Source organism: Achroia grisella, unplaced genomic scaffold (genome assembly GCF_030625045.1).
Source record: "Achroia grisella isolate CSIRO2021 unplaced genomic scaffold, CSIRO_AGI_Agris_v1 utg842, whole genome shotgun sequence".
In the NCBI taxonomy this organism is placed as follows: Eukaryota; Metazoa; Arthropoda; class Insecta; order Lepidoptera; family Pyralidae; genus Achroia; species Achroia grisella.
Genome location: NW_026713040.1, coordinates 252,432 through 267,631, shown reverse-complemented (window position 1 = coordinate 267,631; position 15,200 = coordinate 252,432). Strand labels below are relative to the sequence as shown.

General features: G+C 40.3%; 1 protein-coding gene across 1 annotated transcript; it reads left to right on the top strand.

Moving 5' to 3' along the window:
- The first annotated feature begins 254 nt into the window (after positions 1-254).
- Positions 255-14,702, top strand: LOC131852339 (mitochondrial uncoupling protein Bmcp). The gene is given in 8 exon segments (XM_059203004.1): positions 255-539; positions 3,535-3,682; positions 7,136-7,340; positions 9,079-9,219; positions 9,222-9,338; positions 11,732-11,821; positions 12,762-12,944; positions 14,634-14,702. Coding segments are annotated over 7 exon segments (885 nt in total). The 5' UTR covers positions 255-475; the 3' UTR covers positions 12,882-12,944; positions 14,634-14,702.
- Positions 14,703-15,200: the final 498 nt, after the last annotated feature.

The following is a 15,200-nucleotide window of genomic DNA, read 5'->3' as shown; positions in this document are numbered from 1 at the left end:
TACGACTTTATCATAGCAACTATCGGAGAATTATAAACATTTCAATTATGGACACATACAAGGACTTAACACAAACTTATAATTAATGAAAAGATTTGGCGATATCGCCTTGAAGAATTTTTGAATTTCATGGAAATACTACTGAAGATTAGGCTGTATGGTCTCGTACCTTTGCCTATCCACTTGTGGATAAAATATACCACTACTACTTCTAAGTTTCTGAACATAGTTAATTAGTCTGTGTTGATAACCGAGTTATATTCTTATCGGATTTAAAAATTCTGAAAATTGGATTTGATAAATAGTTATTCCCAGTGACTAAAGTTTTAATATATAATAAGCGTATATTTAATGTAGATTAGTAGTTTTCTGTGTGTTGAACTATTGACTTGATTGCTTCGCCGTGTGCTATCCTGAACGTGTGGAACCGGTTGACTTTTTTTTGTGTTTCCATTCCCACTGTTGTTCATATGTGATGGGAGATAGAGACTGGAGACCGTTTGTCTACGGCGGTTTAGCGTCGATAGTGGCAGAATTTGGTAAGTTTATATATTCCCTTGGGTGCTAGATAACCTCAAATCAACCCCTTTAAAACCCCTACAGCTCCCACTATCAGGGTTCTAAGTTCAATAATAGTCCTATCGTAATTTCAAGATAATAACTTATATTCCCAAATATCGTATATTCCCAAATGTGCCTCAGCAGAGTTTATTAGAAATGAGATAAAATTATTATTTTATATTTGGAAATATTTCCTATATAAATTATGTAATTTATAATGTAAGAGCAAAAGAACGTCAAGATAAACACATAAATAAAAAATTAAGGTATCATCTATTTATCTTGACTTTTGACACAACTAGACAACTGATATAATTACTCAGATATTTTTTTTGTAAATATATATACAACTATCTGACTACGCAAACATTGTTTTGTCATATAAGTTAAAATCGCTATAAAAAATAGGGGTTGATTCTAGAAGAGTATAAAAAAAATTGTCCAAAAATAAAAGATAAATGTTAGGGGTGGACAAACCTCATCACTTAGGGGTATGAAAAATAGATAGTAGCTGATTCTCAGACCTGATAAATATGCATATATAATTTCATAGAAATCAGTCAAGCTGTTTCGGAGGAGTATGTTAACTAATATTGTGACATGAGAATTTTTTTATAAGATATACATTTGACAAAACCTTGAAATATATCCATGGAACAAATCCTGTCCTAGAATTTAGACATATATGAAATTCTGTTTGCCCTATGGTTGACTGCCAGAAAATAACTCTAAAGTTAAGTCCGCAATGAGCAGATGTACCTTTATTTCTTTATTTGTGCATTGAAGTTTAAATAAATAAATATATTTACAACATTCTCCTGATGTATTTATGCCTATGAATTTCACCAGATCACAATATTAATAACTAATATATATATTTATTATGATGACCCCTGATGTTTGACCTTTATTTGTTATTTAATTTATATTTGTTATCTATTTATTGTTATACTTCAAACTAACATCAATAAGTTTATATTCCTATAGTTTATAAATGATGTAAGGAGTCATTCATAAATTATCTAAGACAAATTTTATGTTATTTTGACTTATTTATAAGTCCATTCTAAAACCTGTATGGACATATGGCTTGCAACTTAGGGGAAGTGCGTCAAAGTCAAATATCAACATCATTCAAAGGGCCCAAAATATTATACTAAGAACAGTATCGGGTGTCCCTTGGTACATCAACAACGAAATTCACAAGGAACTTGGTGTACTGACAGTAAAGGAGGAGATCCTCAATTGTAAAGAAAAATATAAAAAGCGACTATGTAACCACCCAAATCAACTGGCTGCTCAATTACTACAAATACTTTACCCCAAGCGACAAATAAGAAGTGACATTGTGTAATGTTTGCAGTATGCTTAAAGAGTAGATCTTCCAGCTGGGGTGGACACTCCATTCTTAGATCCCACACCCAAAAAATCTGCTCATAGTTCTGGGACTGATTGCAGCAAAAAAAATTATGACTTAGCTCGCTGGAAGCAAGGACTAATTGTATAACACACTTGTTCCCATATATGAGATGTACTTATATATATATAAATCTTCCTCTTGAATCACTCTATCTATTGCTAAACAGTACAATGTCAATGTCAATGTCAGTTGGACTCCATTTTCCGCAATTGGCCTCTCATTTGGGCTGTTGTGCGTATAACACACTTGTTCCATTAAATCATATATGATATTACCGAGACAGTAGAAGTGACAAAATTATATATATATATATATATATATATATATATATATATTCATAGTCTTTATTAATTAACTACATACAATTACACAATTTAAACTTAAAAGTATTTACTTTTAAGTTTAAATACATATATAATATTATGTATATGTTAACTTATTAGTCATTTTGCACATTAATATCTTAATCAACTTGACCTTTAGACACAAAGGCCTGCTTTTTTTATACTGTCATGGTGGCAAATAACCATATGGGCCATCTGATGGTAAATTATCATAGCCTATAGACGTTGAAGACACCACGGATCTCAAATTGATTATTTTTTGAAACGAAAATAAAACTAATAATAAGTGTATAGTGGAAGCTTCTCTGAAACCGCACTGTCCGAGACCACTTAGTTTCTAGTGCAGGGTAGGTGAACCTTTATGTATCAACGTGCCATTTTTTTCCAAAAATGTTTAATGGGGTCATTGACGTGCCATCAAATAATTTTGACTTTCTGATATAATAAATACTATCAAAACTCTCTATGAAATAAAGTAAAAAGAGGTACATTTTGGATTGTTTTCATTACACGCATAAATTAAATTATTGTAAAATTAGTGCGACTTCTGCTGCTGCAGGTTAGATGACAAATAATTTATGTCAGGCTTGTACGATGTTACTTTTAGCAAAATGCATGCTGAAAGCCCCACTGGATTCATCTGTCAAACGGTTTCTAACCGAGTTTTTAATGTCATTCATCCCTGAAAATAATGACTCGCAGGCATAGGTAGGTGAAAATATTGTTAAAATAGCATGAGCCAGCTTCTTCAAACAGTTTTATGATCGACGACGTGCCTCAAATATTGTGTCGCGTGCCGTCAATGGCACGCGTGCCATTGGTTCGCCTACCCTGTTCTAGTGTGTGGGGATGAATTCAATCTGAAATGAATACCCTCCTCCAGCATTTTCCATATGTTCTATCTTTTGCCAGAGTACATGGGTACATACCTCATTACGACTGATTTAGTCTTATTGTATATTTATATTTGACCCAAAACAATTAGTGCTGGTTGGTAGTTTGTATTCACACGTTTCGACTTGTAAATGTAAACTTATAAGGATTATTTAAAAGAGCAACACACAAGTTTCTTTCTCGTTATTCTTCTGATGAGACAGCTTTACGAACGAGCGGTAGATAAAAAAAAATTTTTGACAATCAAAAGTGCTTAAATTAAGTTTATTTGAATAAATGATTTTCTATTCTATTCTATTGTACAAACAATTCTAGGCACATTCCCAATCGACACAACAAAAACTCGTCTTCAGGTCCAGGGACAGAAGATAGACCCGAGGCATGTGGAGCTTCGGTACACGGGCATGGTGGATTGCTTCGTCAAAACCACGCGCCAAGAGGGGGTCAAAGCTCTGTATTGTGGGTGAGTTAAATATAAATTTTGCACACCTCTTATGAAGTTAATGTATTTATTTATTTGAGCGACCAACAAGACATACATATATTGTTTATGTACGGATCTCAACAACATATTGTTAACACAACGTATTATTATTATATATATATATATATATTTATTATATCTCCCTTTTTACGGGAGTAATATATTCAAACACGCGGGCCTTAGCCAAGCATGGATGAGTTATATGATGAAGATAGAAATTTTCTGACTATGCCGAATAGTGTTTAGTATGAGGCTTTTTGTAATAGGTCTATTGTAGAGGAGGGGATATGCACCGTGTCTAGGTGTGTGTTCAGTTTTGGTATAACTCCTGTGGATGACAAAACTATGGGTGTGTCTGTGTGCATTATTATTATTATTATTATATATATATATTTTTATATCTCCTTTTTACGGCTTATTTTTAAGATGAGTTATGTGATGAAGATAGAAATTTTCTGACTATTATTATTATTATTATTATTATGTTTTGTTTGTTCATCTATCTGAGAATGAAAGTCCCGTCAAAATTGGCCCCGCCGTTTCTGAGCTTAACAAGTACAAACTGACAAACAAAACATTTTTTAAATAAAATTTTTGATGTAACTACCACATATACGTTCATGCATTTAGTGAAAACCTATTAATTTAAAATTACAAACAGACACATAAATTTTATTTATTTATATAGATGCAATCAGTCAAATGTTATCTTACAATGACAGTGTCTGTGACGTAAGTTATCTGATCTGTGAATATGTATGTGTTACTCATATTCTTGGCAAAATCAATGTACGGTACGGTAGTAAAATAAAAAAAATATTAAAAATCGCAACTTTTTTTATACTACGTAGTTAGCAAACAAGCATACGGCCCATCTGATGGTAAATGGTTACCGTAGCTTATGAACGTCTGAAACACCAGGGGTGTCGCGTGTCACTTGTGTGTGCGCATTACCGACCCTTAAGAAACCTTAATATACCCTTCTTGAAAAACCCCATGATCTCTCGAGAAATCCTCGGCAAGTAGTTCATTCCATAATCTAAGTGTACGCGGGAGGAAGCTTCTCTGAAACCGCACTGTCCGAGACCACTTAGGTTCCAGCGTGTGGGGCTGAAGTCCCTGTAGATGGCGAGCGGTGCGATGGTAAATGGTAGGCGTGAATATCTTGACTATGCCATTTTGTAATAACGAATTTATTACAAAATGGCATAATCATGATATTACGTTTACGATTTTTTAATTGGTTCATCAAAATGGAAAGGATTTTATTAGATATAATATCATTATTGAATAATCTATACTCATGTTATAAAGCTGAAGAGGAAGAGTTTGTTTGTTTGAACGCGCTAATCTCAGGAACTACTCGTTTGAATTGAAAAATTATTTTTGTGTTGGATAGTCCATTTGTCAAGGAAGGCTTTAAGCTACGTAACATTACGCTACGACCAATAGGAGCGGAGCTGCATTGAAAAATATTTGTAAAAGGTGGGAAAATGAAAAGCAGACGAAATTTCTCGAGTCAGCTAGTCCTTTATATGTGTCATATTGCGGATGAATGATACTATTTTGTTGGTCGAGACGATGTATATTACAGATGGTAATAAACTGACAATATATACATAGAAATAATGATCTTATATACTAAATAACAATAGGAAAATGTAAGGTGGGGTGACACAGTTTAGACACAGCAGTGCTTAGTAGACAATATTGATTTTGTGTTATTAGACATTATTAAATGCAATTATTATTTTGATGTATCTAGGTTACTGTGTCCCATATGTCACATGACCCTTCAATCGAGTAAAATTTACATAGGCAAGAAGTTTGAAGACAGAAATACGTGTGACCTTGGTACCAAGTCAGACTTGGTACAAGATCCGCCTGTGACCGAGGCGGATTTTGAAATAGATAATCAATACAATAGTTAATTAAGTTAATGATTATGAGAAATATAGATAGAAATAATTTTTATGCAAATAAACTCAATACAAATATTATTTCTATTTCTATTCTATTATTTCTTTAAAATAGTTATTTTTTTTATTCTACCTCTCATTCGGAACGCAGACTCATCACAAGAATGAGCAAGAAACTTGATTAATGATAAACATTTTTAATTTTAACCATTTCAATTTCTCTCTGATTATTAGTTAGTTAATCAACTAAACTAAAATACCATCCTGATCATCTGGATGAATGGCGGTCCTCCACAGTGCGGTTTTCTAGAAACTTTTTGCCACGCACAACCAATTTGTGGAATCACCTTCCAGAAATGGTATTTCCGAACCGTTACGATATTGAAGCTTTCAGGAAAAGATAATTCCTCCTTAAAAGGCCGACAACGCACTTGCAATTCCCCTGGTGTTGCGGGTGCTGATGGGCAGCGGTAATCACGTACCACCAGTTGAGCCGCAAGTTCGTTTGCCCTCTATGCTATAAAAAATTAACTTTCGACCAACACTGCTATGACAGTGATAGTTGATTCCTCTGATTACCGTATTATCTGAGCATTGTTGTATCATTCATATCAACTAGCATTTTATTTCACTTGCATCCTCTCATCCTTGCATCTTCTTCTGGCGGCAGGATGTACGGACAAAATCAAAATCAATCAAAAATCATTTATTCATGTAGGCCTTTTTAGCTGCTTATGAACATCAAATGTTTTTCCCTACCGTCCAGTTTAGTATACAGATCCAATTGAGAAGAACTGGCAAGAAACTCAACTGAATTTTTTATTTTCATTTAAAGTTGCCAGTTTAATTACATTGTTTACTTTTATAGTTATTTTGTTATGAAAGTAAAACTAACATTAAATGAAAATCCCGTACATGAACAACTATTGCCATGCACGATCGTCTTACGGACTTTTAGTGAGTAAAGTTTTGTTAAAGTTAAGAGTTAGCTTTGCTCAGTAAATATGTTTTAACAGATTCAACGCTGCTTGCTTACTGTCCTACCTAATTACCGACACATGCAATATATTTCACCTCCTTAACAATAAAACACTGCTCAAGTAGCTTGGTGGCAGTGGAAACCCCTCATCAATCATTCGGTATTCGATAGGCTCTATTTTGGCGAATGTGCTCAAGAACCGTTCCATCACCGCACAACAAGACATAGAGAGCGGCTCCACCCCTACACTGTTGACATCCCAGCTGCTCGAACCAACCGTTTTGCATCATCTTTCCTTATGCGAGCAGCTAAGGAGTGGAACTCTCTACCAGCGTCTATTTTTCCTACCTCTTACAACATTGGGTCTTTAAAGTGAAGGCACTATTTGAGCTTGCGTGTAACATCTTAGACCACATCATCACTTAACATCAAGTGATATTGCGGTCAAACGCGTTCAAATTTAATAATACAAAAGAAATCGCTACTATTATCAAGGAACTGGGCTTAAGCTCAAGCTTAAGTAACTTGTTGCAGGCTATGGCCGGCGGTATTACGGCAGGCTACATACGGCACAATAAAGTTTGGCACATACTATTCAATGAAGAAGGCAATAGCTAAGCACCGCGCGGACGGCGGCACCAGGGAGTATCTGCTGACGAACACATTCTGCGCAGCGTTCTCCGGTGGACTGTCCAGCGCGATTGCCAATCCCACAGATGTATTGAAAGTTAGAATGCAGGTAAAACATTTATTATGATATAGTATGTAATCTATATAACTGAAGAATTTGTTTGTTTATTTGAACGCGCTACTCTCAGGAATTACTGGTACGAATTGAAAAATTCATTTTGTGTTGGATAGGCCATTTGTCGAAGAACGCTTTAAGCTGTATAACATTACGCTACGACCAATAGAAGCGAAGCGTCAGTGAAAAATCTTGCAAAAACGGGGAAAATTATTCATATTTGAGGGCTTCCGGTGCGTGCACAGCTAGTACGGCCTCGGTGGTCTAGTCTAGGTAATTTCTGTCTGTTTGTTCTTGCTAATCTCTGAAATGTCGGGACCGATTTTGAAGGGACGAGGGAAGATAGCTAATGTTATAAGCCTACTTTGATTTTAGAAATCTTATTTATTGGAATAAAGCAGTACAATTTACGTGGATTTACGCGTGTAACAGCTAATATAATAGTTGTTTATGTATGTAACTATAAGGATAGATGTGGTAGTTAAAGGTACAATCCGTCCAATTTTAAATTCATGACTGGGGGTGAAGTTATTGATAGGTCCGCTGCGTGGTATAGGTGACGTATACGATAGAATCATTCTGTTATATGCTTAGAGTGGCGCGGGGTGGGGCGGGGCGGGGCGGGGCGGGTGTAGTGTGACGTATACAGAGAGAATCATTATATACGGCGGACACGCGGCGCGGGCGCGCGCGCGGCGCGTAGCGGGCGACACGTGGCGCGGGCGCGCGCGCGCGGGGCGGGGCGGGGGGGCGGGGCGGGTGTAGTGTGCGGAGTGTACAGAGAGTGAGTCAGACGGGGTCGGAGCGGCGCGGCGTGGCGCGCGTGGCGGCGGACACGTGGCGGCGCGCGCGGGCTGGGGCGGGGCGGGGTGGGGCGCGCGCGCGCGCGCGCGGGCGCGCGTGGCGCGGGGTGGCGGCGGGGCGCGCGGGGCGGGGCGGGGCGGGGGGCGGGGCGGGTGTAGTGTGCGGAGTGTACAGAGAGTGACGTCAGACGGGCGCGTGGCGTCGGAGCGCGCGCGGGCGCGGGGTGGCGCGCGTGGTGTGCGGCGGAGAGTGACACGCGCGTGGCGGCGGCGGCGGGGGAGGCGCGCGCGGGCTGTGGCGCGGGGTGGGGCGGGGCGGGGCGGGTGTAGTGTGCGGAGTGTACAGAGAGTGAGTCAGACGGGGTCGGAGCGGCGCGGCGTGGCGCGCGTGGCGGCGGACACGTGGCGGCGGGAGGGCGCGCGCGGGCTGTGGCGCGGGGTGGGGCGGGGCGGGTGTAGTCGGAGAGAGTGAGTCGGCGCGGCGTGGCGCGCGCGTGGCGGCGGACACGTGGCGGCGGGAGGGCGCGCGCGGGCTGTGGCGCGGGGTGGGGCGGGGCGGGGCGGGTGTAGTGTGCGGAGTGTACAGAGAGTGAGTCAGACGGGGTCGGAGCGGCGCGGCGTGGCGCGCGTGGCGGCGGACACGTGGCGGCGGGAGGGCGCGCGCGGGCTGTGGCGCGGGGTGGGGCGGGGCGGGGCGGGGCGGTGTAGTGTGCGGAGTGTACAGAGAGTGAGTCAGACGGGGTCGGAGCGGCGCGCGCGTGGCGGGGCGCGCGTGGCGGCGGACACGGCGTGGCGGCGGGGGCGGGGCGGGTGTGTGTGCGGAGTGTACAGAGAGTGAGTCAGGCGCGCGCGGGGCGCGCGCGGGGTGGGGCGGGCGCGCGGGGCGCGGGGTGTAGTGTGCGGTGCGGAGTGTACAGAGAGTGAGTCAGACGGGGTCGGAGCGGCGCGGCGTGGCGCGCGTGGCGGCGGACACGTGGCGGCGGGAGGGCGCGCGCGGGCTGTGGCGCGGGGTGGGCCCGACGGCGCAGCGCGCGGCGGTGATCGCGGCGGTGGAGCTGCCCGCGTACGACGCGCGCGCAAGCGGCGGCTGCTGGCGCCGCTGGGGGACACGCCCGCCAACCACTTCGCCTCGAGCCTGCTGGCCAGCCTCGGCAGCGCCGTCGCCAGCACGCCGCTCGACGTCATCCGGGTACGTGCCGTGCTTAACTCTATGCGTGATACGTAGTGTACTGTATAACAATGTTGGCAGTAGTAGATAACTTTTGAAATTTAATACTAGTTTTTAAATCTGTACTAGATTTGGTGTATATCGGTATGATCCATACTAATCTGTTTTTAGTCTGTCCTTACCTTTTCACAATCAAACCGGTCAACCCATAGCTGCACAATATGCGCAGTGTGGTTACTTGAATAGGACGATGTATTGTGGCTGTCCATGCCCCACTTATTATAGGCGCGACTGCGGGCCACCGCCGCTTACAGGGCTCGGCAACAAACAACGGTAGCACCGCATCGGCCTCTTCTTAAGCAGCACCCAACCTATTTTAAGGCTGCCCTGATCCTGCAGCTTTTTCGCCGCAGCGATCGGCCACCGCACCCATATAGCTCCGAACCGGAGTGGCTTGCTTCACCAAGTTTAATGGCCAATCCGCATATCCCACGTTCTTCGCCACAGGAGCTCTATAAGAACCGAAGCGGCCGAGCTAACAATTACTACCGATGCATAGCGGGGCAGGCACAATATTGAGGCCTTTGATTGGCTAGCGTTGGCGGCACTCTTGTAGGGCCGCCCCTTTCCTTTGGGCTTGAAACCCTTCGAAGCCACCTTCGTCTAGCCCTGCTCCTTAAGACTTGGTCACTGACGACACTGGTCATTTTTCCTTAGCAGATTCCGACTGCTCGCTCCTAATGGCGGCCATCTTCTATTTCTTCTTCGACTCCCCTTTCGCCCCCGAGGAGGCAGGAGAGGTCGAAGAGGCGGCGCCTTTGCTAGTGCCCAGTGTGAGGGCAGGATCTTTCCCTGTGGGCGGCCAAACGGGTTTCAAACAAGCCGTCGGGCTTGTATTGGCTTTGTTGTGTAGCGCGACTGTCGAGTCGCGCTACTACCCTCTCCTCCGATCCTCCAATACTTTCGCCCAGGGCGTTTGAGCACCCGAGTTTCGGGTTCTCGACTTTGGAGCTCCGGGTGTAGGAAGCCCGGTGCCTATAGCTGGCGCCTCATCCATATCTCCAGCGACGGGTGCGGGGAGTCCAGCAATCACTACTGTTACTTCCGCCTTACTCAACGCAACCCGCAGCTGCAGATTCTCCTCTGTCATGTTTCTAATCTTGGTGCGCTGGACGTACGCGTTGGATTGCAGTTGAAGTTTTCCGCAACTTACCGACCTCCATTGTGGCCGTTTGTTACACCAAACGCATCTTTCTTTCAAGGATGATGGCCACTACTTTTTTCACCGATTTGACTACGGTATTCTTCTTGTTACCGGACTTACGAATCTCGTCCAGTAGCTAGTCCATGAGCTCAATCCTATCTCCGAATATGTGTCCTATCTCCCAGTAGGCGGAGATCTGGATCTGGATCCTCCTCGCTAACGCCCGGCTTTCAAAAAAGGTACCACCGTTCGACTTGTCCATGGGTGAGAATCGTATTAACTATTCTAGAATAGTGGCTCCTGCTATGACTCAGGCTCTGAGCATCCTCTCCCTTTCCTGTCACCTGTCCTTCAACGCGGCGTAATCAGACATCAATGACATCGAAGATGCTGAGAGCTCTGATGCCGCCTCCTCGTACTGTTTCCCTCCCCCTCGCGTGTATTATACCTATAAACCTTCTTGAATCACTCTATCTATTACCGAAAAGTGCATCAAAATCTGTTGCTTAATTTAAAAGATATAAGCGAACAGACAGGCGGTTATCTTCTGTTATACTATGTGTGTGGGACTGTGTGTAGGGCGCTTGGGTCGGTGCAGCCAACGATGGTGGAAATCAAAGGCGCATATGTGAATGTATAACAGTATATTATAAAAATATATTTCGTAACAAACTATGTATGGTAGCAGAGGAAGAAAGAGGAGAAAGATGCAAGAGGAATAGAGGTATAAGAAAACCATAGCAACAATGACAATCTAAATATATATAACTCAAAGGTGACTGACGTAGTGATCTATCAACGCACAGCCCAAACCACTGGACGGATCGGGCTGAAATTTGGCATGCAGGTAGATGTTATGACGTAGGCATCCGCTAAGAAAGGACTTTGATTAATTCTACCCTCAAAGGGATAAAATAGGGGATGAAAGTTTATATGAAACTTTGTCAATTTTAAACCGATCGGGCTGAGACTTTGCATGCTAGCTACTATGACGTAGGCATCCTCTAAGAAAGGATTTTGATAAATTCCACACCTAAGGGGATAAATTAACGCGAGCGAAGGCTCGGTTAAAAGCTAGTATTCGTATAAAAATATAAATATTTGTTTGTATTTCGTATAAAAATATTTAAATACGAAAATCGTGCCAGCCAGTGGACCGAATGTAAGGAGTCCTGTACACTATGTAAAGATGTTATAATTTGTTTTGCAGACAAGATTAATGAATCAAAGGCGAGTGAAGGATCACATAGCGAAATCACATGAAATTATCTACAAAGGAACCAGCGACTGCTTTTTGCAGGTAAGAATAAAATTAAGGCCTCATCACGACTAATGTAAACCATTACCTTATATCATATGTACAGACAAACAAAGAACAATAAAAAAAAATGATAAAAAGTTATACAAAAGGCGGTCTCATCACTAACAGCAATTTCTTACAGACAACCTGGTATTGACAGATACTATTTACATAGAGAAGGTAGAAGGCGCACAGTAGACAACATATTTATAATACACATACATTTTATAAGTATAAATCAATAAACTTACACACTAATACATATTATATATCTACATTATATAATATGTATTAGTGAGTAAGTTTATTTATTTATTTAATAAGTTTATTTAATAACTTTTTATAAATTTTTTTATTGTTCTTTGTTTGTCTGTGCGCAATAAAGAATTATTATTATTATTATTATCATAAAAAATGCTGTAGGTACACAGTACAACTTGACGACCTCGGTGGTCTAGCGGTTTAGCACATTCATTTACTTTCTATTGTCACGAGTTCGATTCCTCGCATTCTACTCACATTTACATTCATATTATTATTACCTCTATATATATTCTTCTATTCTATTCATACGCCACCTACCACTTTCGTTGTTTTTTCTGTACCTAAAGGTTGTCTGGAAGAGACTGCCGGTTTGCGATAAGACCGCCTTTTGAAAAAAAAAAGATATGCATATAGTATATCTCTTTTTTGTATAATTCTTGTGTAAAATGTTTGGTGCAATAAAGACTTTATAAATAAAATGATTATTTGTATCTGTCTGGGTGTTTTTATATATATTATGTGTGTATTTACAAAAAAAAACTAAGTATTAATATCAGTTATCTAGTACCCTTAACATAGACCTTTACTAGACTATCGAGCCTATCAAATGTCTGACTTTAATCATGGATAGCAAAATCATTTCATATCTTTATAACTCTTTACATCTCGCTTGCAGACAGTGCGCAACGAAGGTTTCCTGGCGCTATACAAGGGGTTCATCCCGACGTGGCTGCGGATGGGGCCGTGGAATATCATCTTCTTCATCACGTATGAACAGCTGAAACAGTTCTACTGAGGACATCGCACGCCCAGCGTCGCCTCGCCACGACTGCACTAGTCTGGTGAATGAGATTGCAAGGTATTTCATCGTTATATATCAAAATTACGTGTCACGTTTTTTTTTTGTGTATGATAATGGAATGGTACACCCGCCTGCGCTAACGGTTTACGCTGGCGGGGCACCAGTGGAGGATGATAAGATGAGCATGAAGTCAGGTCAGTTAGCCCATCGTGACAAATTCACCAAGAATTCATCACGATGGTTTCCAGGGAGAACCACGTGGAGGTCGACCTAACATGGTACATTGCTAGCAATAGGAGTTACTAGCTCCCATTGCTAACAATCCCCTTCCCCCCACGTGTCACGTTTGTCCGCGATGAACTCCTCTACTGAACCGATTGCAAATTTGATTTGCACATTGTGTGCAATTTGATCCAACTTGAAAGATAGGATAGCTTACATCTCAATTTATAGTCGCAATATTATTTTATTCAAGAACCTTAGCCACAGCAACGCGTGGCCGGGTCTGCTACTATATATATAAAGATATATATTAATATCTGACCCTAATAAATTGGTGCTTGTTGGTGGTTTGTATTCTCACACATTTCGACTTAAAAATGTAAAGTTACAATGATTATTTAAAAGAGCAACACGCAAGTTTTTTTTAGATTTTTATGAAATTTTATTAGCATATTTAGGTCTGAGAATCAGCTACTATCTATTTGTCATTCATTATTCCTAACATATATATCATATCATAACCATAACCCTAACATTTTTTTTTATGTATAGGACAAAATTTTTATATTTTGTTTTTTATAAAGTGCCGTTAAAAATATATATTATAGTATAATCAAACGCTGTTTTTTAACACACTTTTAAACAAAATCAACCATATAACTGTGATCTATACTGTTGCTTTCTAGCCGTTTTACTTTTTTCAGTTTTAGGTTAGTTCGAAATTTATAAACAAAAAATTGCAAATGTTGCGGCTATGGAATATAACTTCACTATTTGCGTTTATAACGCAAGCTTGTTTTCTGACCTGCTTTATGTACATGAATTTAGATTCACTTTACGAGCAAGTATGTTGATGAAATAATGTAAATGTATTGTAAAGATGAACGAAATAGAATTAATCTTTATTCAAATAAACTCATTACAAGCATTTTTGAATAGTCATATTTTGATTCTACCACTCATTCGGAATGCAGGTCATCACAAGAAGAATGAGCAAGAAACTTGTGTGTTGCTATTTTTAATAGATGTTTTTTTTTATATAATAATTACAGTATAACAAGTAAGAGGCACGCGACAATCAACATAGAAATCGCTACGCACTCATTATTAGTGTAATCAGATAATATTTGTCAGTGCTATGGATTTAAAGTTTTTCTATTAAAACATTATTGTCGTTAACGAATTCTTCAATTTTATAGTAAGCTTTTTTGCAAAGGAAATGTTTTATATAACATTTAAATGTTTTTTCAGGCAGATTTATAACAGACTCTGGTATTTTCTTGTAAAACCTTACGCAATTACCATAAAACGAATTACTAACTTTAGTTAAACGACATTTAGATAAAATCAGTTTGTTATTGATACGTAAGCTTTTATTAGTGTAATCACTGACTATTTTGAAATTGTCTATATTCTTAATGTGTGAATGTACTTAGTAAGTAATATATAAGTATAAACAGATTATACACTAAAATCTGCATATCGTTTCTCTAAGCTTTATAGTATATATTATCTGTGTTTCAGAATTACAACAGAATCACCGTTAGATGTCGCACCGTTAGAAGCTGAAGACTTTGACTAAACTATTTTATATATATATATACATAAAATATTTTGCCGTGATCATCAACAATCAAAACTACATTCAAGAAAGTATTTGCAATATACTAGCGTGGGACAGCCAGCTCGTGTATTCGTGAATGAGTCCACTTTAAGGTAGATTTATATTGGCTGATGTGTCGTAGTATGACGCGTCAGAACGGTATCGGTTAAGAATATTTAGTACTAGCTGTTCCCGCGACGAATTTACCTTTATTTTTCAAAAATAAGTGGCCTAAGTTACTCCTTATTACATCAGCTACCTGCCAAAAAAAGTCCCGTTTAAATCGGTCCAGCCATTTCAGAGATTAGCCGGAACAAATAGACAGACAGACAGACAAAAATTGTAAAAAATGTTATTTTGGTGTATGTACCATATTTATATTCATATGCATGTAGTAAAAAACGGTTATTTCAATATTACAAACAGACACTCCAGTTTTATTTATATGTATAGATGATGTGTCCTGTCGTGACGTGATGACTAGTTTT